Source organism: Chaetura pelagica, unplaced genomic scaffold, assembly GCF_000747805.2.
Source record: "Chaetura pelagica isolate M959 unplaced genomic scaffold, ChaPel_1.0 scaffold79, whole genome shotgun sequence".
Lineage (NCBI taxonomy): Eukaryota > Metazoa > Chordata > Aves > Apodiformes > Apodidae > Chaetura > Chaetura pelagica.
This window is the reverse complement of record NW_009969339.1, coordinates 6,211,489-6,235,664: the sequence shown is the minus strand read 5'-3', so window position 1 is coordinate 6,235,664 and position 24,176 is coordinate 6,211,489. Positions and strand designations below refer to the sequence as shown.

At 43.0% G+C, this 24,176-nt stretch overlaps 2 protein-coding genes across 2 annotated transcripts in view; one reads left to right on the top strand and one right to left on the bottom strand.

The window, feature by feature from the left end:
• Window positions 1-55, bottom strand: part of RAB19 (RAB19, member RAS oncogene family) — a 4,910-nt gene extending 4,855 nt beyond the window's left edge. Inside the window, exon 1 of the mRNA XM_010005874.1 lies at window positions 3-55. Within this exon, the coding sequence (XP_010004176.1) occupies window positions 3-55 (53 nt within the window). The remainder of the gene's footprint in view (window positions 1-2) is intronic.
• A 3,247-nt stretch (window positions 56-3,302) lies between these two features.
• Window positions 3,303-23,191, top strand: SLC37A3 (solute carrier family 37, member 3). Its single transcript, XM_010005820.1, has 14 exons — window positions 3,303-3,476; window positions 4,389-4,503; window positions 7,040-7,132; window positions 7,623-7,706; window positions 8,876-9,021; window positions 9,648-9,744; window positions 10,458-10,542; window positions 11,581-11,762; window positions 15,835-15,976; window positions 17,232-17,333; window positions 19,299-19,346; window positions 20,328-20,479; window positions 22,247-22,312; window positions 23,099-23,191. Exons 1-14 carry the CDS (start codon window positions 3,376-3,378, stop codon window positions 23,189-23,191), a joined length of 1,506 nt encoding a protein of 501 aa, XP_010004122.1. The 5' UTR covers window positions 3,303-3,375.
• Window positions 23,192-24,176: the final 985 nt, after the last annotated feature.

Below are 24,176 nucleotides of genomic sequence, written 5' to 3'. Positions count from 1 at the left end.
GCCTCCGGGGGGCCGTGCGGGCGGCGGGCCGGGCTCGGGGGAGCCCCTTCCCCATCCCGGGGGCAGGGGGGTCTGCTGGTGATACTGAGGGGCCCGGCCGGGTTTGTACCTGTCGGTCCGTTTAGGAAGGTGGCACGAAGGAGTGTGTTGGGTTTGTTTGGGGCTTCTTTTTTGTGTGTGTGTTGTTTGTTTGTTTGTTTTAAATCGCTTATTTGCTTGGCACTTTGGAAGTCCCAGAAATGTTAATTCTGGGTTTTTTCCTGCCGGCTTTGGGAAGACTGCAAGGTGGTATTAAGGAAGTTTATTCTGAACTTAAGGTGCCTTATTTTGGCCTCAAGGGAATAGGTAAGGGGGAATGCAAAAAGCTTTGACAAAAGATTATTCAAAAGATGGGTTGGCTGAAGGTAAATAGTGCTGAACAAGCAAGCAAAGCAGCTAAAAGCAGCTCTCTTCCTTTCTTAAAGGCTTGTGCTCAGCTGCCTTGAGTTCTGTGGTTTCTTCTGCTTCCTAGTTTTTACTCTCCCTCCACTACAAGGTTAACATGGTGTTCTCAGAATAATTAGAAGACTAATTTGTAAGGATTAACTCCTGTTTGCATATTCTTCTAGGGAGAATTCTTCATTCATTCTAGGGAGAGTGCTAGTTTTGAAGGACAGGATGAAGAAAGAAGAAAAAAGCCAAATGAAAAAATAATATTGTTACTCATCTCTGTGCTGTAAATAAGTGAAAAGTGTTGTCCTGTACCAAAAGGTCGTCCTCTAGAAAAGCAGCTGAGATTGAAAAGCTCTGAGGAATAGAGCTTTTCAGTAGAAAATGCTATTAAAAATTGGGTGACTTTAAGGTCAAAAACAGGTCTTAGCTCTAAAAAGACTTGGTATCTTGGGCAAATAAGAGTTGTATTTGCACACACTGACATGAAGCGGGTGGTAAATCTCAGTGCTCCGGGCTGTGGACAGATTAGCTGAGGAAGGAACTTTTCTCACCGAGTTGCACAACAGACAGTGTTTTGCTTTCCTGGGGAGAACTCTTCGTTATCTGCGGTTGCCTGGTGCGAGGGGGGGAGAACAAATGTTCAAATGGGTGAAGGAGAACATGCTCTTGTGTTTGAGCAACAGACTGTGTGGGTCGTGGGTCTGTAAGGACGGTGGGGCTGTGAAATCGGAGTGCCTTGGGTTCCTTTATCTTCTCCCTGTGGCTTGTGGTGGGGGCAGCCCTGAGGGGTTTTACTGCTGCCTGAAGTGGAGCAGCACCGTGTGATATCTGTGTGGGTTCTGAGTTTTCATTCACTGACATGGTGAAATGGTCTGGAACGTTAGATGGAGGTTGTATCAATACTACTTGCAAAGCTGCCTCTTCTAGGGATAGCCTTGCCTTCCCACAGCTCCAGCTGTAGGTGAACCCAAGCAGTCTAGAAGCATGTCCTTGCTGGAAGGTGCTGCCAGAGCTGGGCAGGCTGTCCTAGCTGGAGGAATGGGAGTGTGGCTCAGTTGCAGCTGGGCTGCCTAGATGCAGACGATCTCAGATCTTGTATAGACTTGCTGTTGTTTGTCCTGGATGAGAATGGAGATGTTCAAGTGTGGTGTAGGGTAAGCATGACTCCAGCATCTCAAAGATGTAATAGCTGAGTCCCTGTTAGTCAGAGGGACCATACTCTGTTTTGGAGGTCAGGTGTGGCCTATGATGGTTAATGTATCCTGTAGTAGCTGGCATCTCTTAGTCAGTCAGGCACACATCATCATTGAGAGAACAGGAAAGGATGGCTTCTTGCAGTAAAAGCTGTCTTGATGAAATCTTTTGAAGTTATTTGAAGCAAGAACAAACAGTCTCACTGAAATACTGGCTCTGCAGCAGGAGCAAGAATTTTTGGATAAGAGACAGTCTGGGCAATTATTTCCAATTTCTCCAATTTCGACAGTCTGGGCAATTATTTCCAATTTCTCCAGGTGAGGTTCTGAAGCTGAACTTAAAGTCCTCAGACATATTTGCAAATCGCTACAAAAAGCAGCCGTGGATGCAAAAGAACACAAATGCATTATGTTTCAACTTATTTCAGCTCCAATTCTTTGGGGGAAAACTGGTGGTGGATTATTTTACTGCTTCTCAGCCTTCAGAATGTGTGTGGTGTGTGAATGTCTCTTGAAGGTGCAGCTCCCACTTGCTGATTTGTCTAGCTGTCAGCTGGTGTGCACAGGATCCAGTTCTGTGACATCAATGTACAGCATATCTTTCCCTGCACTGCTCTGTCCATTGCACGGGCAAAGGTGTTTGTGTAGCTGTTTTGTGAGCTGTGGCACAGAAATCTGGCTGAAAAGATCTCTGCCAAGAAGTCAAAGAGGGGATGTGGAGAGAGATTCGCCACCTCACTGCCCAGAGGGGGTCATTCCCCAGACTGGTTTGGCAGAAAGGGCTTCTCAGCGAGGCCAGCACAGCTGAGGGAGAGGTGTGGTGTGAGCCAGCCCTCAGAAACTGTGTGCCTTTCCTTGGTCCTGATAACATCTGGTGTCTCAGAGTTTAGGCGGATGTCACCTATGCCTGGCAGGGAGGGACAGGAGAGCATGACTTGTCACATGCTGTACAAATGAGTTAGTGACAGATGGAGCTATAATGTTGGGCTTGAGAATGAATAGGCATGGGATCTAGCTGTTGGATTTCAGCCTTGTCCTCACAGTAACTTTCCATTTTTCACCTGTGCAAGTCCACTCTTGGGTATATTCTTTCACAACATCTTAAAGAAGCAATTGGATCCAAAACCATTTCCTGCCACTAACCAAATGCTGTTCACTTGACTTATTCACTAGTCTGTGGCCAACCAGGTAGCAGTGGAAAGTTAGTTTATTTGTGGGTACTCTATAGTGCACTGTGTATGCAAATGGTGCAGAATGGTCTTTAACATAGGAACAGTTTGAGTTGGCAGGTCATGGGGGAATTCCTTTGGTCATGGGCACTGAAGAGGCACCTGCTAAGAGGGGAACAAAACAGAAGTGGGGTGAGGGATAATCACGGGATCCTGGGCGAGTGGGAGTAAAAAGACATTTCAGGGTGTAGAGGGTATTGAGGAATATATAGGTGATGAGATGGATAGCACTGTCAAACAAATGGGGAAGGAATGGCATACAGTTGTTCCTGTTGAGGAATATATAGGTGATGAGATGGATAGCACTGTCAAACAAATGGGGAAGGAATGGCATACAGTTGTACCTGCTGAATTCCAGCTGTTTAGGGAACAGAGGTGTATCTTACACACATGTTTTAATTCAAATGTTTTCTTTTTTCCTCCCTTCCTACCTTCTTCTGTTTAAGTGAGAAGAAAAATGACCTAAGCACTGTCCAGACTTCGTCACCAAGGACAGGGGCAGGGATAGGACTGCCAGGAGGATGGCTTTGCCTGGAAGCTTACGGAGGCAGCCTGCAAACAGAGGCCTTGTGTCCCATTGCACCCACCATCATATTGTGGTGTTCTTGCTGACCTTTTTCAGGTAGGTTGACTCTTACCTCTACACAGAGAAGTGTTTGTCTCACTGAATTTGGGAAAGTGAGGGCATGTCCAAAGAAAGAGAATGAAGGTAAGGAAACAGTCTTCACCTTTGGCTGTGAGCCTTGAAAACAAAAGCTAGTTGTTCCAGCTGGTCTGGAAGTCATGCACTAGTGGAGCTAAGTGTGCTATGCCTCTAGGGAATCCAGCCACAAACAGGAATTGTACCTAAGGTGAGCCTGACTGTGGCAAGCCAGCAGCAGTCTGTTGTGGAAGGCTGAATGTGGGTGGGTGTGGTGAGGAACTAGTCAAACCCTGATGCTCAGAACTAATGTAATGCCTGTCCTGACTGGTGGAACATGCTGTTCTTGATTCTGGGGTCCTCTTTACTGAAAATGCTGTTTGCAGACAGTGGACAGGCCTCCGCAACAAAGAGGTCACTGCTTCAGGTCTGAAGGTCTACTAGATTTGTTTGTTGGAAGCTTGTCTGTTACATACTGCCTCTCTTACAAACTTTGCCTCACTGATACCCTTTGATCTTCGCAGCAATACTGCCCCTGATACCTAATTTGTCTCTAGAAGAGCACTTGTAGTGGTGGTTAGCCAGATGAGTGCATCTTCTCTTTTCTCTGTTGTTGGTTGTGGTTCATTTCCTGAGGTACCTAATGTTGTTGCACAGTCACCTCCTCTTGAAATTAAAAAGAGGAATTCCTTTCCAATCAAGACCCTATTTCACAACTCTCCACTAAAATGAGTGTGTCTGCCCATAATCTGGGGGCTCCCACTGCTATCTCCAAACTGCCTGTCCTCTATGCTGCTTGCTTAGGCAGCATCTATGTGTATTCTGAGATCCACGCATTCCTCCTTGACCTACAGAGAAGATTTGGCCAACCTGTGCTTGTGTGTTCTCTGGCAGCTACTCCCTGCTCCATGCTTCCAGGAAGACATTCAGTAATGTCAAAGTCAGCGTTTCCAGCCAATGGACTCCCTCCTGCCTAAACAGCACCGCCCCTGAGCTCCGGCCCTATGAGGTAAGGACGCAGGGGATAGGCAAGTGCAAAGAGAGGTGGGTCACTTTCAGTATACTGAGCTGGTGGTGCTGATGAGGCCCCTTTAAGTGTCTGTCGGGGCACTTCTTTGAACATGAGTGGCAACTTCAGGTGTCTGAATTGTAGTTTTCAGGGTCATCATGTGATGGTGAAATCTTTTCTAAGTGGTGCCCAGGGAGGATCTTCTCAAGAAGCTAGTGTTCCAGTGGAAATGGGGATCCTGGAAAAGTCTCTGCAGTAGGCAGCAGCATGGAGCTGAGGGAAGAGGGGGAAAGAGGGACCCTTCTTCTGAAGAGTCAGAGGCAATAAATGAGGGCAGTTAATGAGTTTACAGAGATCTCTGTAAAACCCTGACTGTGACTTTCTTTATGTTGGTGCTGCTGTTAAAAGGAGAGCCAAAATAGGAGAGAAGAAAACTATCTGAAAGTGCCAGCTGCTTATCCTAAATTGATATTGAAGAATGGTATTTTATCTTGCATCTAAAAGGTCTGATTTCTGAGAATGCTGAACATCCAGTGCCCCTTGTCTGTAAAATCACAGTTTCAGTAAAAGCGGGGGGGAATATTGGCAGTGTTTGCTTGCAGAAAAGAAGCTGTATGCTGCTTGGACCTCGCAAATGGGAGTGCAAGAACTGTCTCCTGGCTCCTGCCCACAGTCCTTTTAGGGGCATGCTTGTTTTTAGCAGGGGCTTGTCCCCATGCTTTTGAGAAGTGGAAGAAATCTTACATTAACAGCTTCATCACAGACCGTGAGATCTATTAGAGCAGGGAGTTCCAGGTCAGTTGCTTGGGTGCTGTCTGCATTAGAAATCATTGGTTATTTGAATATTTGACTGAGGGATGATAAATACTATTTTTTTTGTGCTAAGTAGAAACAGTAAATTATGCCTTTAATGTGTTCAGGATTTTATAGTATGGCAAAAAGGAGTGAGCATCTCAGGAATGCTGAAATGAACTACAGGATGTTTATATTTAGTTCCTTAACTGACATTCACACTACTAGTATATTTTAGAAGCTGTTTTGATCTTATATATATATATAGATATACACACACGCATACATATATATGTGATGCACTCTTTGGATGTTGAGATGTATGTGTCTGATCAACAAAAATGGTCAAAATGGTCCTTTTGGTATCAATTTAGGTTATGTCGGTTAACAATAAAGTGCTTTCTGGGAAACTGATAGAACAGATAAGTCACTTATGTGCTATCAGTTTTGTACTTTGGTGTATCTTTTTAACTACAGTTGTTCTTTATTTTTGAGAATATATTTTTTTAAAGTATAACAAAATGTTTTTCAGTTATGTTGTGAGTAGACCCTAGTGTGATTTAATTAGAAGGACAACTTAGATCTATACTTTTCAGATTTCCCAGATCTTTAAGAGTTGGGAGTTCTGCAGAGGTTGTTTAATGAATTTAAGCCTAATAAAAAAATATTTCATTATCTAGCCTTCTAAGACTCTTAATAGCTTGTGGACCTCCAGGGATCCCTGGTTACAAGTTGAAATCTGCTGGTGTAAGTGCGTATTAGTGGCCTCAAGTCGCAAAAAGTATTTTTCAAGGGATTTATTAGTTTTCTTGGACACATGAGACCTAAGCAGAATTTGTGTTGATAGGCCTTACCAATGCTGCATCTTTTAAACTACGTGGGTGTATAACTAGTGTTGTCTGTACAGGGTACTCTGCTGGAGAGGTAAAATTAAAACCAGTAGGTTTAAGTTGGGCACATACATAGGTCAGGTTTGGATTGAGTTTATTTGCTTTCTAATGGGAGCATGGCAGAGAGGGAAGAAATCTTTGTCGTGATTAAATTTATTCTTCAAGTCACCCTCAAAGCTTGCTATTTTCAGCAGATGTCACTAATCTTATTTTGGCTGCAGTTGAGTCTTTTCCCCTTTTTTTTTATCGTATTGAAAGTAAAATGAAACTCAGGGTCAGCACAAAACATAACAACCTTTGTGACTGGAGTTCATTGTAAATAGCTTCCAACCAGTGTGTTTCTTCCCCTTGTTCTTTTTTCTGTTCCTTCTTTTCAGCTTGTGGTCTGTCACTCCTTACCATGGTTGCTGCCACAAAAACTTTAAGGGAATTATTCATTTAGTGCAGACAGCAAGACAAGTACAGAAGAGACACTGCACATAAAACAGAATATGCCTTTGTTGTATTATTCATTAAGATGCTCATCAGTATTTCGGTGTAAGAAACTGTCGAACAATTTCCGGCTTGTTAGAAGTAGGGCTTGTTTTGCCACTCATTTGTCTTGATCCAGGTGGAATGAGCGTTTCTACTTCTGGTTTCCTAGCTTGCCCCTTAGAAGTGAAACAAAGAGGCACTCAATATTTCTGACATTGCCTTCTGCAGAAATTCTTCTTGATTTGATAATTGAAGTGTTGGAGGAATGGGAGGATGCTGAGACCAGATTCTGTTTTGCTTTGGAGCTGAGATTTCCATCGAAAAAAAGGAGAATGAGCTGTCCTTCTCCCTGTTTATTTGTTCACATTTTCTCTCTGTAGCTCTGGAACAGCAGCCATTTATTTCCAAATGCAGAAGAAGCAACTCTTTTCTTGGGGACATTGGACACAATTTTTTTGTTTTCCTATGCTGTGGTGAGTAAAACTAACCCAAAGCTATTAATCTTTGGTTGAATCTTATTGGGATGATCACACCCACATTTGGAGGGGATTAACAGGTTCTTCTTCTTGGACTTGCCTAGCATTAATGCAGCTTAGTTCAGGAAGCAGGTTATTTTCCCTTCCATTTCTGTTTTTTCTGCCCATGACTGTCATCCGTGTGAAGATGCTTGTTGACAAATGCAAGAGAAATACCGTCACTTTAGAATTTCTCACGTCCCTGTCACAAGTGGGTGGGGGGGCTAGTTCTCTCTCTCTGAGTGTTCTCAGCTGAGTTTTTTAAAAAACAAGAAATGTAATGGTAACTATGAATAGAGTTTCTCTGGTGGCAGAAGGAATGGTTAGAGTCAAACTGAATTGGTGTAACAGCAGCGTTTGGATTGGTTTGACCTTTCTACCACATTTTAATTCTTACAGATAACATGCAGATCTTTTGGCTTAATTTCATGCTGTGTTTTGTTCTCAGGGTCTCTTTGTCAGTGGCATAGTTGGGGATCGCCTGAACTTACGCTGGGTTTTGTCTTTTGGCATGTGTTCCTCTGCTCTGGTGGTAAGTCAGAATGTACTACTGTGATTTAGAAATCTCTCTTAGAGTTTCTGGATAAGGTATTCTTTAAGGGAGAAGAAGCTCTGTTTCTGCTTGACCCTGCCCATAAGCTGTACCTCGGAGGTCTCAAAGTCTGCGTTTAAGACTTTAGTCCTAGATGCACTTATTGCATTGTCTAAAGCACAGAGCTATGCTAGATGACTCACCTCTTCCTGAAATAACTATTTATGGGTACTGTGTCAGAAGGAAATTCCTACGTTTGCGGCACTGTCTAGAGGGCTGACGAACAGCTTTTGTACAAGAGTGGTGTATTTGGACTTTTGGGGACTGTTTTGTATTGTAACTGTTCTCCCAGCCCACGTATGTTGTCATCAAGGCTTCTCTTTAAAGGACATGCTAACAATACTAAGCATTCATTTACTTGTTTTGTAACTGCTGGGAAGGCATGTGTCAAAAAAGAATGTCCATTTAAAACAAAAGGGCTCCTGAGGTTCAAGCCACTGCAGATAAGTGTGAATCAGTTTTATCTCATTGTGGTTTTCTGGTTATTAAAGTAGTGGTAAAATGTGTGGAGCGATTTGATTTATACCCACGGGCTACAAACCCTACTATGGCCTATTTGGTTCTGCAAACACATTACCACAAACATGCATCAAGCACAGTTTGCTACAAAGTGTGTTTATTTTGGCTAGCTTGGGTAGTCTTAGTAATTTGAGAGCTGGCTGTAGTATTTATGTTAAGTTTGCTAAGACAAATGACTGCTGAGGGTTTTGTGTTTGCATAGAGCTGTGTGGATTGGGCTGTCAGTACAATAGCAGATCAGGAGGCTACTGTATTTTCAGTGTTGCTACTGAAAGTATTTGTCTGTTTCTCCTCTCCTGTTACAACTGTGTTGTTTACAAAGATAAAAGTCTTTTTGAAGTGGAAGTGCTGTGATAGCACATTTGTATCTGGAGTTGTTTGGGCTCTGGAGCCAGGGCTGTGGTGGCTCAGCAGAGGGTGCTGTTAACTCTCAGCTGTTTCTTAGACAATGCCAGGCTTGCCTCTGGCCTGACCCTTGTGGGCGACCTTCTCCCTGTTGTTTCTTTTTTCGAACTCCTGCCTGGCTTTCAGCAGTAGCCTCAGGGTTTTGTCTCTGTTATTTTTGTGGGTTTTTCCCCCCTTCTTTCTAGGTATTCTTCTTTGGCACTCTCACAGAATGGTTGCATTTCTACAACAAATGGTTCTACTGCTGTCTCTGGGTTGTGAATGGCTTGCTGCAGTCCACTGGTTGGCCCTGTGTAGTTGCTGTCATGGGCAATTGGTTTGGAAAAGCTGGGTAAGTTGACTTTTCTTCAGTGACTCACTTATCTGACTTACTGAGTAGCAGATTGAACTGAAAGTCTCAAACCAAAAAGGCCAACTGTTAGGTTAGAATTAAAGTTCTGGGGGATGAAATATGTCTTATTACTTATTTGTTGTTTTTTTTTTCTGGAGACGTAGAACAGCTTGATGTGAGCACAGTTGTGTATGTTAGAGGCAGAGGTTCAGACTTGGAAAGTCTCATAATGCACAGTGGCTGAATTCAAATTTTCATGCCACTGGAAAACCTGTTTCTGTCTATTTGCCACTGAAGAGGCTGAATGGAAACTGACTCGTTGTAGGTTGAACTCTCTAACTTTGGGGTATTGTAGATGAGCTGTAGCCATAGCCATATCTGTTGCCAGCCCACCTCTGCTATAACACAGATGTTTCAGGATAGAACATTCCTCACTTATCCATTTGGTGCCACCAAGTTATTCTGCGTTTTGTTTTAAGTGATCTTTGAGTCTCTTTGAAGTGGACTGGGAGAATGCTGTTACTTATGAAAAAAGTTAAAGTTCACTCAAATGTTATATCTTTGTGTTGTTCCTAATATTACCTCTCCCCCAGCTGCCTTTTTCACATTTTCTTCTCACTCTGCAGGAGAGGTTTTGTGTTTGGTCTCTGGAGTGCCTGTGCATCTGTGGGAAATATCCTTGGGGCATTCCTTGCCTCCTGTGTTCTCAAATACGGCTATGAGGTAGGTATTGCTGTCTGGCTGCTAGCTAGGACTGCATGTCTGGTTGGTTTATGAGAGACTAGTTTCTTATCCTGTCTCTGAGAGATAACAGGCTCTACATTGCTGTAATGTTGCAAAGCCAGCAGTTGAATACGGGGAATGTGAGTGAACCCATGCATCTTGCAAACAGCAGCCTTCCAAAGCCTGTCAGAAGGTGGCTGAGAAATCAGAGCCAGATTCTTTCCTGCAGTGCACAATGAGAGCCCTAAAAAAGCAATGGGTATAAAGCGAAGCAGGGACATTTTCAACTGGACGTTTGGAAATGTATTTCACTATGAAGTTAGTTTAGCATTGGAACAAGGGCCTGGAGGATCTGTCTTGGGAGGATTTCAAGACCTGATTGAACAAAGCCCTGAGCAACCTGATTTGAATTTGGTGTTTGGTGTCCCTTCTTTGAGCAGTCCCTTCCGATATAGCTTCATCTGTGGTTGTGCTGGGTGAGCTCCTTCCTCGCTGCTGTCACCTCAGTACACTAAACCAGCTCTTTCAATGGGATCTTTCAGCCTAGATAGAACTGAGTCTGTTCAGGAGATGCAGAGATCACTTGTTTCCAAGTTCTATAGATGTAGTCTGGGTGAATGTAGCTTTGTTTACTCTCTGACAAGTTTGGAATGTAAAGAAAGTGACTGAAAGTGTTTTTAAAAAGAATCTTTTATTTACTTATATATCTTCAGTATGCTTTCTTGGTGACTGCCTCGGTACAGTTTGCTGGAGGGGTCATTGTGTTCTTTGGGCTCCTGACGTCACCGAAGGAAGTGGGTAAGTAGAAGAGAGCTGCAGCATTTCAGTCCCTTCATGGAAAGCAGGTCTGCAGCTTTCCATGTAGTACTAACAGTACCTCTCATTCTGACAGCACTTACCCTCAGGGCTCTTATAAAATGGGGTTGCACTTTAGTGTATTTAACAGAGCAAATGCATTCCTCACCAAGACCACACTAAATGGCATCGTGCATCGTGTGTCTAGGGTCTGGATATTTTAAAAAAGCAAAATAAACTGGCCTGGCTCTAACTTCTCCATTAGAATGTGTCTAATATCAGTTTTTCTTCACCGGGAAAATGAGTATGTTTTTTAAAGAAACAGTAGGCAAACTGGTAGCTGGCTTTGGTAGGAGAAACTGTTGCAAGCCTTTGTCTGCAGTTCTCCCTCAGCCTGTTAAATAGCTCTCAGGATGGGTATGGACCTTCTCTGAGAAGCTGGTATTAAAGCCAAAGTGTAACAGGAAAACAAAAGAGCTTTTGGGATTTGACAGGGCCATGGAGGAGGTTCCCAGGTGCCTGCAAAGGCTATAAAGTTGGTAGCACTAAAGCTACCATGAGAAGCACTCAGAAGAGCATTCAAGCAGCCCAGAAAGCCCAGTGGAGTTCCAAGGGTTCCCATTCCCAAGGAGGGGTTAACTGGCAGCAGCTGCCTGAGTAGTCACTGGTACACTCAGCCTCCCCACTCCAGGAAGGTGGTACCCAGGATCCTGGTCCCAGGATCCCAACCACTAAATAAGAGGGGAAATGCACTAATTTGTTGTTGTCCATCTAATGGCCAGACACTCAGAACAGACAAGGCTGATACCAGGATTAGAAGAGTACTTCCAAGAGTGCTAGAAGAGAAAGGGTAGAAACTGGCAACACTGTAGAACACCATCTAGATAAGTTTCTAAGCCAAAGGAGGATGGAGGTATGGGAGAGCAAGGGAACTGTTAGAAGAGAGGCTTGCTTAAAAGAGGCGAGCATAGCTTTTAAATGGGGAGAGGGTGAACAGTCTGTGGTCTGTTTTTCCTGTTGCATATCCTTTGGAAAACTTAGGTCTCCCTGACCTTGGAGCAGATGAAGACAGCAGTGTGGAGGAAGATGCCAACAGACCTTTAATGGACGATGATGATGCAAATGATGACGACCGGAATTACTCTGTCCAGGAAGCTGACACTAACTACCAGCCAAAGGCCATTGGCTTTTTCCAAGCTTGTTGCCTTCCGGGTGTAGTACTGGTGAGGACACAGATTCTTGAGTGGCATCTGACTTATGCTGTTAAACATAAAGATGACTTTTTGTGTTGGCAGCATTTGTTGACAACATGGTTAATATGTTGACCACGTGTTCATAGACTCTCAGAATGAAAGGGGTTGGAAGGGACCTCTGGAGTTCATCTAGTTCGACTCCCTTGCTAAAGCAGGTTCACCTAGAGTGGGTTGCACAGGATTGTGTGAAGTGGGTTTTGAATACCTCCAGAAAAGGTGACTTCAGAACGTCTCTGGGCAGCCTGTGTCAGTGCTCCTCTGTCACCCTCAAAGTAAAGAAGTTTTTTCTCATGTTCAGGTGTAACTTCCTGTGCTCCAGTTTGTGCCTGTTGCCTCTCGTCCTGTCACTGGGCACCACTGAAAAGAGTCTGGCCCCATCCTCTTGATACTCACCCTTTAGATATTTGTAAGATTAATGAGATCTCCTCTTAGTTTTCTCTTCTCCAGGCTAAGACCCAGATCTCTCAGCCTTTCATAGAATCACAGAATGTTTTGGGTTGGAACAGACCTCAAACATCATGCAGTTCCAACCACGCTGCCATGAGCAGGGACACCTCATACTAGACCAGGTTACACAAAGCCCATCTAACACTTCGAGGAATGGGGCATCCACAGCTTTCCTGGGTGACCTGTGCCAGTTTCTCCACCACCCTCAGTGAAGAATTTCTTCCTAATGTCTAACCTAAGTCTTCCCTCTTCCAGTTTAAAGCCATTACTCGTTGTAAAAAGTCATAGAATCATAGAACTATTCAGATTGGAAAAGACCCTTGGGATCACCGAGTCCAACCATCATCCCTAGTCTACAGACTTCTCCCCTAAACCAGATCCACCAACACCACTTCCAAACGACCCTTAAACACATCCAGGGATGGTGACTCAACCACCTCCCTGGGCAGCCTATTCCAGTGTCTAACAACTCTTCCTATGAAAATTTTTTTCCTAATGTCCAGTCTAAACTTAACCTCTTGCAGCTTGAAGCCATTCCCTCTTGTTCTGTCTCTAATTACCTGTGTGAAGAGATCAGCAGCAGCCTCTGTGCAGTGACCTTTCAGGTAGTTGTAGAGACTGAGTTCTCCCCTCAGCCTCCTCTTCCTCAAACTAAACATTCCCAGCTCCTTCAAGCGTTCTTCATAAGATTTATTCTCTAGACCCTTCACCAGCTTCATCGCCCTCCTCTATACTCGCTCCAGCACCTCAATATCTCTCTGGAATTGAGGTGCCCAAAACTGGACACAATACTCCAGGTGTGGCCTCACCAGTGCTGAGTACAGGGGGACAATCACCTCTCTACTTCTGCTGGTCACACTATTTATGATCCAAGCCAGGATGCCATTGGCTTTCTTGTTCCTCCTCAGCTTTCCTGTAGGCCCCCTTCAGGTACTGGAAGGCTGCCCTGAGGTCTCCCTGGAGCCTTGTCCTCTCCAGACTGAACACCAGCAACTCCGTCTGTCTTCATAGGGGAGGTGCTCCAGGGCACACTATGTCCCTTCATCTAGGTAATGGATGAATATGTTGAATAAGACTGGATGAAGTACTGACCCCTGGGGAACACCACTACCTACAGGCCTTCAACTGGACTCTGCTGCTCATCACAACCTTCTGAGCTCTGCCATTCAGCCAGTTCTCAAGCCACCTCACTGTCCACTCAGCTAAGCTTCCTAAGCTTATTTATGAGGATGTTATGGGAGACAGTCTCAAAAGCCTTTCTAAAGTCCAAGTAGACACATCTATCTACTCATCTGCCCAGCCAGTCATGCCATTATAGAAGGCTATGAGATTGACATCTGACTTCTTATGCTGTTAAACCCTTGGTGTTGGGACTGTTATCCTTGTGTGCATGGATATAACACTCTTCAGGTATGTGGTTGTGTGTTGTTCTTCCCATCAGACTCCTGCCTCATTTAGTGCATGTAATGAGGCAACTATGGGCAGAGAGATCGTGCCCTTTTTGCTGCTGAATTTAGAAGGGAGGCCATGAGGAAGGTGACTGTAGGATGCTTTCTTGGTAAGGCAGCTACAATGCCCTGAGGAATGGGATTCTCACTGCTAGCTGAGCATCACACTGAATTCTGTGGTACTGATACTGAGGTCTGGGTTTTTTTTAGTTGCATTAGAGCAGAAATCTGGCCTGAAAAGCATTAATCAGCATGAGACAACATGTGGCAAAGTATGTTTTGTTGTTTTTTAATAAACAACTGGAAACAAGGCCTGGTGATGCAGTTTCCACATATCCTCATCCTGTCCCTGTGTGAGAACTTGTACTTCTGCATCAGCAGTATTGTCCAATTAATGGGATCGGTTCAGATGAAAAATTAACCTGCCATTAAAAATCAGTATTAATGTTCTGTGTCAGTGGGCTGTGTGGTCTCTGAATACTAGAACCAGTGCAAGAATAAGGGCATGGGTGGCTGGCTCTGTAGCACAGTGTGGTCTGGCAGGATTTGATCATGAAGCAGAGCTACTGAATGGACAGTATTGTCAGACACCCTTAACGAGCAAAGTGCTTGGTTGTTGTGATTAAGGCAACCCAAAATCTAGAAGGCATGCATGGATTGTCATTATTTAGAGGGCTGGGCAGCCACAGTTCTGCTGGTAAGACAGTTGGTTGAGGGATGGCAAAATGAAGCTTACCCATCTTGACGATGTGTGACCTTTTTTCACTGGCCAGAACACAAGGAGGTACCATACAATTGCTGTTTCTGCACTTGGGATTTTGAGGAAGTGTTGTGTGCATTAGCACAGCAACATGAACACCTCTGAGTCTGGGAGTTTTATCAGATCAGTGCCCAGCCAAACCAGGGCACTGTCCGATCCGTGAGAGACCAAATACCAAGAGAACCTCTAAAGCCTTGTCAAGATTCTACAAATACTTTATTTGACATTTTTTTCTGTATTTTCTCTCTTCTGCTGAGTGACATGGTGTAAGACTTCTAGTACAGACAGTTTTCCCCTGAATCTCAGGAAATTCCATGTTTAATCAGTCAGGCAATCTGGCAGGCAGTTTCTAAGCATGTTGTAATAAATATCGCTTCATACAGTGCAGTTTTACACCCAGAGGCAGGAAAACTCTATCAAACATCCCTGTGCCTTTTATGTATGGTAGAGATTAGGTTGGGTGCTGTAAGAGTGGAAAAGCATTAATAATGCAGCTATAAAGGTTCTATTAAAATAATATATATACAAATAATATAAAGGATACTATAAATTCAGAATAGATGATTGTGTGGAGTTTAATATATTTTTTTAAAAATCTGCTTTTGAAATTGAAAGACAAGTGTGTACATATACATCCAGTCTTAAAAGCTGTGATTCTAGACCCTAACAGGTTGGTTTTTTTCCACCTTCATCCTTATTTTATCTCTTCAAGTCTGAGTTCCTTGAACTGCTGTGTCAGTGTTTATTAGGAGGCCTTATCCTGCATGCTGGGTCAGGGAACAAATCTTTGCCACACACAGGAAAGATGATCTTCTAAAGAAGATCAAGGAGAACTTGAGCTCAGCAGCCAAAAGCGGGGGATTGTCTCAGCTGTTGGGTTTGGAAGCATGTGCTTAACTTTGGCCAAACCTTTCATCTTGTGTCCTGGAACACCTGCCTGGGGATTATGAACGATATGTACTCTTCTGCTGCTGTAAGCACGTGAACCTTCTGAGCAGCAAAAGGCAGCACAGAGGAATTACTTCACATAAATTTTCTCAGCATCATGCACAGATGACTAAATCTCAAGCTTGTTTCATGTCACATGGTTGGCTCCCTTTTCTTCAGAAATTTCCTTCATTTTTTAAAGCCTGGTGTCATTTTCTCTCAAGATTACAAGGAAAATGTTTTAACCCACTGATTCAATGAAAATAACTGACAGTGATTTTTGTATTCCTGGGTTCCCTTTGATGTTCAGCATTAAGTTTTCATTATGCTGCCTTCTTACATGAAATGCAGAAGTACTTCCTCCTTGAAAGCTTTAGATGGATAGAGAACTTTATGGGAAGAAGCAGAAACACTGCATTTCTCAGGTGCTAACTGCATGTTGTCCCTCCCTTTGTTCCAGTACTCTTTGGCTTATGCCTGCTTGAAACTGGTAAATTACTCATTCTTCTTCTGGCTGCCCTTCTACCTCAGCAACAACTTTGGATGGAAAGAAGCAGAAGCTGACCAGCTCTCGATCTGGTATGATGTGGGAGGAATCATAGGTGAGTGAGCAAGTGAATGACATCTTCCTGCAGTTGCCCTGCTAGCCATAGAAAATGAAAGAGAGCAAATGCATCTTAGAGCAGTCATGTTCCTTGGGATCTAGCTGTTTGCTGAATATATGAACAGTCTAGTTATGTATGCAGCTGCTTGGCTATTTTGTTGTGGCTTTTTTTCTAAAACACAGAGAATGTGAGCTCCCTAAAGAGTTGACATACAATGTAAAGGGCACTATGGTGTTCTTGGACATTACCCCCAGCAGACATTTTTTCTTTACTCACTAGGACTTCTTGAAAAGTGCTGTGTACAAAATTGTGTCCCTGCTGCTCGCTACTGTATTTCTGACAGATACATTTGAGGGACAGTTTAGATCGACTTACTGGGTTTCTGTACTGTCCTTTCTGTCCTGTATTTTTAAAAAGAGACTCAGTTCAGATCTCAGCAGAGCAGGCAAAACTGTGTTATGTTCAGAAATAAAATGTAATTGCACTTGTGTTTGCTGGCCACAAAATCTGACTCTGTTCCTCCAAAATAAAGAACATACTGTACATGTGTTTAGATTTCCACTCTCCTGTGCTCAATTTATTGCTTTATTACCTAGTCTAGTTAGTTTTCCTAGAATAGACATCCTTGTTTTGGTCTGTTTAGGGTCCTTCCCCCCCTCTGTTGCCTTTTCTATATTAGGGTTTTCTTAACATTCTAGTTTTTACCAGCAGAGCAGTTTCTACAGAGGCAGCAGTGATACATAAGGTGATTTTTATCAGCTATAGGCATTCATTGTGATTAGTTGCACCAACCTAAGTAGGTGAGAGAGAGAGGGAATGAGAGGCCTGTGTGCCAGTGCATTCCCCGTGAAAAGTAACTGCCTTTTCCTGCACTTTCTGTTAAAGAAACCAGGCACAGCTTGCTTACATCCAGAGCTGTGGTGATTCTAGAGCTGCAGTGATCCTATAGGAAAAGGAAAACAGGAGCACTGGCTCGTTGTGTGCCAGGAAAAGAAGAAAAAAAAAAAAAGTAATAAATTCCTGGGAAAGCAGTATGAGTAGTTTTCCCTGCTCTGTCTGAGCCTCTTAGGTTTATTATTGTCTCTATGTCTGGGGCAATAAGGGCAGGAGACTTAGTGTTCAGGATTTTAGAGAGAATGTGTATTGATGAGGAAGGCAAGAGGCCACTGCACTCAGTGAAATGAGTTTTGTTCAAGGTGTTAACATTCTGAGCCTGACAATGATATATCTATTTATTTATTTATTTTTGCAGGTGGGACTATCCAGGGATTGATTTCTGATGTGCTACAGAAGAGAGCCCCAGTACTAGCAATCAGCCTGCTCTTTGCTGTAGGCTCTCTTTTTGGTTACAGCCGTGAGTATGCTTTTGTTGTGCAGTGGTAACAGGTTCATTTGGTGCTTCTGAGAGAGAACCAGAGCACAGCCTCTTTGAATGATGTTTTCTGGTCTTGAAACTGCTTCTGGGTCAGGATGGCACTTTTTGGTCTACTTTACCTGAAGTGTGGCACTGCACAGAAAGAAATCTGTTCTCTGGTTAATGAGGTGTAAAAGAATTAGCTGAGTTGTTGGATTTCCCTGTATTAGTGAGTTATGCTACTGACCCTTCTCCAGAGTCAGTGAGATTTTAGGCATTGTCATGGTATCAACACCACAAATAGCAGAGCAGGAAATCTCAGGGGCATCCCTATAGTGAGAGGAAAGACAGGACAGATCTGTTCTGGGGTTTATATACATTACAAAGAGGAAGAAGCTCTTAGACTTCACCACTTGTGCTTCTGGAAGCAGTGAAATGGAAGAGTTTCTTCTTCTTTTATAGTAGAAAGAGCTCTTGGGGATTGTTTATTAAAAGCAATATTGTCAGGAAAACAGTAGAAGGACACAGATCTCATTTCTATGAAATACATATGAAGCTCTTCTAAGGATAAGAGTTTTGTGTCTTCAGATGTGGTGTCCTGTGGTATTGGAGTGCTTAGCCTCACTAAGATGTGATTCCACTTCTCTTGTGTCTTCCTGCAAAATGGGGTGGCAATTCGGACTGGCTTTTGTAGAGCACTTTGAGATCAGCGGGCAGAAGTCACTTTCAGAGCTGGACTTGAAGTGTGGCTTTCAGAAGCACACTGGCTTACTCACATGGTCTCAAAGTCAAGTCAATAAGGTATAATCATTAAATAGCAGGGATTTAGTTTGGTTAGGTTTGATGGAGTTATGCAGGCTCTTGTGCTAACTCATTATTTTCAAAAGTGAAGGGGAAGTGAAAATAAAATCATTGCTGATGAATTTAGAAGTTTGACAGCAGAGCAGCCAGAGGTCTGGGTCTCTTGTCCTTAACTCAAAATATGCTGCTGTCCAGCCAGGTACAGAAGGCTCAGACAGACAGTACAAAGTTATTCCACTGTGATAATTTAATTTCCATCAACCAAACTGGGAAACCTTTTTATGTGCATAGTGTGTTGCACATAGGAGTAATAATGGCCTAAGAACATGTGAAGAGGTCTGCAACTTGCCTTGCACATGGTAACTTCACTGTTCATAGGCCCTAAATTGAAGGACTGAATAAGGGATTCAGGTGATGCCTGTAAGAGATATCAGGAGAAAAAAGCAAGCAGTGACTGAAAAGCACTGAGGGACTATAGTGGGAAACCAGCTGCATGTAGACATTATGATGCTGTTCCTGGAAAGGTGAGCAGAACCTATAGATGCTCAAACATGGGTTTGTAGGGATGAATTAGGATATGGGGGGTAGCATTTTGTCTTTATTGTGCAGCATTCTTTAGGCAGTTGCTGGATTGTGACCTCCAGATCTAATCTCTGTATTTTAAAACAGATTTTGGAAAATTCAGAATGAGTGGAAGGGGTCATTCAGGTGCTGAATACTTTATGGTGGGAGAGTTTGAGTTGAGTCTAACTTCCCCAGAGAGACAGAGGGAGGATTCTTTTCCTATTCAAATGGACTTGCACAGAGAATATATGCAAGCTCTGTGTCACAGAAGGAAGCATAACCAGGCTGGGGCCTAGACCCAGGCAAATCTCATATTGAAAGAAGGCACAAAGTTCTAATGGCAAGAGTGGCTTTTCTACTGTTAAATGCTCTCAGAGAACTTCTGGGTCTTTAGTCTCTAAATGCCTTTCAAGAAGACTAATCTCTGTGGAATTATCTAGTCAAATAGAAGTTACTGTTGCCACTATGTGGGTGACTGAACAGGTGGTTCAAGCTGGATATTTGCATACTTCTTTCTGATCCTGAAAAAAAAAAATATATGAAGGGGGTTTTTTCAAATTGATTTGTTTTATTTACACTAATTTAGTCTTTCTTCTGCAGGTTCTCCAAACAGCAAACCTATCAATGCAGTGATCATGGCAATTACAGGTATTTTATTAACTGCCACTGTTATGCCAGTAGACATCTCTATACATTGCAGAAAAACCAGTAACCCCACCTTCAGGTGGTGGGAGTGCATTTATGCATGCTGCCATCTCTGCTGGTTTTGCTGCCATCTCTGCTGGTTTTACAGAATGAATAAAGGCTCAGGCTCATTTTCTGTTACTTTTGGAATATAGCTGTAGGAAAACTGCCTTACAGGGAGAGGTATGGAACATGGACTATAGAATAATGGCTTGGAAATAAAGAGGTTTGCCTTGGCTCAGCATGATGAGGAGAGATTTATGCCAAAATACCTAGCAGTGGTCTGGTATCTGAGAAAGTGTATATATGGCAAAATCATGAGCTGCAGCTCAAACGTGTTTGTCTGTCAGAACCCCAAATGCCCTGTGTACTGTGAGAGGCCACAAGAGCTGTATGCAACCAGACATACTGTGCTATGTTAGGGAATTAAGATTAGCCTCTGTGAATAGAGCCTTTCTTTTCAAACACTCCTACTTCAGAACCCTCTGTCCTCTCATGGTGTGTTTTTTGCTTTCCATCTCCACCATGAAACCCTGGAGACTGAGGCTGTAGCATAGGGGTATACTACTCCAAAGTAGAAGTGTGTCTAAATGTGCTTCATGCTGAGAGTTTGTACATGCTTGCTGTTCAAAGGTAGCTGTCTGTATGCAGTTTGGTGCACCCTGGCTTCTTGCAGAGTGTGCCACAGCTAATCGCCTCATTTTTGCTGTTGGATGAACATGAGCTAGTTGGCATTTTCTGTGTGTGTGCTCCAGGTAGGTAATGTGTGCTGTGACCATATGCTTCAGTTGTGAGTGTGCACTTCTGCCTACAGTTAGTCTGTGATCACTATCCCTAGACTTAACTGAGCGTTGCATGGTAGAAAATATGTCTTTTGGAGATGTTCTGTTGAAAATCTGTCCTCATGCATGTTCCACACCAAGGCTGTTTCCTTGACACTTTCAGGATTTTTCATTGGAGGCCCTTCCAACATGATCAGTTCTGCAATTTCTGCTGACCTGGGGCGCCAGGATCTGGTGAGAGGCAGCAGTGAAGCTTTGGCAACTGTCACGGGAATTGTGGATGGAACTGGCAGTATTGGTGCTGCAGTGGGCCAGGTGAGCCTACCAAAGGGAAATGGAGGAGAAGGAGACAGAGTCTGTTCTGGTTAAAGATGTGAGCTCATTCCTCAATCTGAAGTAGCATGGGGAGAGAGAGAGAGAGAGAGAGAGAGAGAGAGAGAGAGAGGATTTGGGTTGGGTTGGTTTTATCATTATTTATTAATAATAATATATTATTTATTAAGAAAAATCCAAGAGAACATACACATTTTAAGCTTCCAGTGGGAACAATTCAATTAAGAACTAAATTTAAGTATTCATAGGGCTAATGTTATGGCACTTTCATTATGCAGAGGAATTTTAGACTTTAATAATCTGAACTCCGAAAAGCAAGTAAAGGTCAGTTTCTCTAAAAGTAAAATATTTTTACATTTGGGATTTTTTTGTTCAAAGGCAATAGCAAACTTTTGCTTACAGAAAAGTTGACTTGTATAGTAAAATTAGAGTACCAGTTATGAATGTTACCATGTTTATGAAGTATTTTTAAATTTGCCCTTGTGGTTGGTTCCCCTTTTTATCTGTGGATGTCTTTTACACCTTGTAAATCCAGCACCACTTACTTTGATAGTCCTTACAGTATGCTGCCAGAGGTCTGAAGACTAGCCTGTTGCAGAAAAGGAAGCTGACAGTGTGCCCACTGGGGACATTCTTTTAAAATACAAGCATTAACTATATGGAAGAACACAGTGGTGCTTTGGGAAGGGGAAGGATTTAGTGGAAAGATCGGAGCCGGTTCTATTCCAGGCATCCTCTAGTGCAGGTAAAATACCAAGGATGTAGGCAAGGCATCCAAGTTTCTTCCCTGGAAAGGGATTTGAGTTTGTGCTTGCCATTGATTGCCTGGTAAGTACAATTGTTCAGTCTCCATTTTGTAGGAAAGATGCTGCTTAGCTCCATTTAACAGGGAAAATTACAAGTGCTTTGTGGATGCCTTCAAGTGCAGTGTTATACTCAGTGTTCTTACATTGTCAAGAGTGTTTCTGTCTTCCCACACATACCATTCAAACTTATGTCATCATAAAAATTGGGCCTTTAGTTCTGAAAAATTCCACCTGCTTCCCATTCTAACATGGCATTTATTTCAGCAGAGACAACCATGATGTCATTCTGGGGGGGTGTGAATAACAGCAAATGCACAATGAGCATGTTAGAAATTCAGATCCTGTTTTGTGCTAATATACTCAGTGGTGAAGAAGGGAGGCCCTTGTACAGCATCTGAATAAAAATCTGCTAATAGGGAGTACATTTTCTTTTGTAGCCTGTGTAGTCCTATTGAACTAGGATGCAGTTCAGAACAGCATGTAGTCTCAAGTGTCTTGCCTACGATGAAGGGTTAAGCAGTTAGTGGTTGCACAGCTCTTGAAAATGCCTCCTGTGTAATTTATAAGCCATTCTAGAGCTTTTAGTTCTTCTGAGGGTACTTAGGTCCACTTAACGTCCCAGTGTTCTGTGCAAAAACCTCGTATTCAGCTGAGTCAATTTGTCACCCTTTGAAACTGTAGTTCTGTTCTGTGTGCTGCTATGAGTTACTGTAAAGCTTCAGGATGGTATCTCTGCTTTGCTGGGACTGTGAGTTTTATACAGAAAGGCTGGAGTTCTGAGTTATCTCTTCTGACAGGAAAGGATCAGCTGGAAGGTTTTGTGATCAGCTCTGTATGGAGTGTTAACAGCCCACAGATTCTAGAAAATGAAAGAGTAATGCCTGAAAGTCATGCTTTCTTCCCAGTTTGAAGAATAATTTTTTTTTCTCCCCTTTCTTTTTAGTACCTAGTGTCTTTGATCCAGGACAACCTGGGATGGATGTGGGTTTTCTATTTCTTTATTCTAATGGTAAGAAATATCCTTTTTTAGAATACTTAAAGGTCAATTTGCAGTAGAAAGTTTTTGTGAGAACCTGAAAGTTGTGACCTAGGCGTGAAATCTGTTCTGCAGCAGCTGCAAACTCTAATGCCATTCTTAGTGGTCTGTGGTGTGCCTTTGCTTCAGGGCGTCTAAATCAACTGGATTAATTTTGGATCCTTTAAAGGTGCGTTGGCCAATGGAAACTGAGATTGTGGTAGAGGCACAAAAATACCTGAATGCATTTCCTAAAGCTTATACCACCTAACTGACTTCCTTCTTCATTACCATGAGACTTAGTTCCTAGTATTTTCAGGGGGATAAAGTTAAGCTGCTTGTCTGTTAGCTCTTGAAGATTAGTAGAAGGAGAGATGAGGATCTTGAAATTAAAATGAAGATGTCTTGTGGTATTCCACTGGGAGAGAAGACTATTTGGGCCCTGATCTCCTTAGCATTGCCACAGTGGTGAATGCTGTACAATTCACCCATTCTTCCCTGCTGGAAGTGCCCTGTGCTGACAAGGGAAAAGGCCACTTTGGTGGCCAGGAGGAAGCCATTGAGAAGGTGAAGAGCTCATCTTCTTTTCATAAATATCGTGACAGCTGAAATTGTACAAGCTTCTCTGCAAGCGTAGTCCTTCCATCTGCTCTCCCACTTTGTCATCTCTTCTCTTAGCCTGTATCTTTCTGGGGAGGCCTTGAATGCATGTTGGAGTGCAGAATGGCTGCAGCTGTGGTTGCTCTGTGCTAACTGTCCTGGATGTGCTTCTTTTCACAGACGAGTTCAACAGTCCTGTTCATTTCGCCATTAATAGTGAGGGAGATCAGATTGCTCCTACACGAGCGGCGCTTGCGAATGCTGGCTGAGTGACTTCTGCGTGCCTCTGGGAGAACTGTTACATGGGCCTGACAGCTGGAACACTAATCAGAACTCCTGGTGACCTGTTTCATACATCCTCCAGGTTTGGACTAATTCCGAATGGCTCTGCAAGACTTGTTTCACCTGCCTTTACAAGCTCAAGAGTGAAGTACCAAATACCCGTCCTGAGACCTCCCCCATCATGGAATTGCTGACCTAAGCTTGACAATCCATGGGACTGGTGAATTGTCCCAGCGTACCAGACCCTTCCATGTCAGCAGTTGTGCTAGTCTCTTGTGTTGGGTGGTCTCAGTGCTATACCCTTTCTTATTATTTCTGGATGTCCTGACCAAAGGTCAGCTGTCTAAAACTGACAGTGGAGAGGCTGTCTTGCAGTGAATTTTTATGCTCTGTTGTGCCAGTGAAATCATACAGTGCATTTCATGGGTAGTCTAAATTTATCATCACTTTAGCTTTTAGAAAAGGCTAAAATAATTATTTGGAATTTGCACTGTCCAGTTGTCTAAAAAATGCTGTTGCTAAATCTCTGCACAGACAGACCTCTGCCATCCCTAGCTATTAACTGTTACATATTCCAGTAGATTCACATGGATAAATTACTTCCATATGTTTTTAGCATTTTTTAATAATAATAATATTATTACTAATCTCTGGGAAATTAGATTTCAGTTTTTAAACTATTTAAGCAGACAAATAGTGTGCAATACTTTACTGTGATCTCTGAAAATAAGCCTTAATAGATCCTTTGTGTCTAGAGGATCCTTGAATGGCTTTGGGGATCACTAGTGGGACACATACTTTCATTACTGCTTTGTTATTTCAATTCTCATCAATACTGACCAAACTTGGACTGTTAGGTGACCCTGTGAAGGAAGCTGGTGTCACTGGTTACATACTCCTTGGGTAAGTGCTAATCTCCAGCAAAGGAGAACCAAAATGGAATTAAAGGAATTTAAGGGACCTGGCTGCTTTCAGA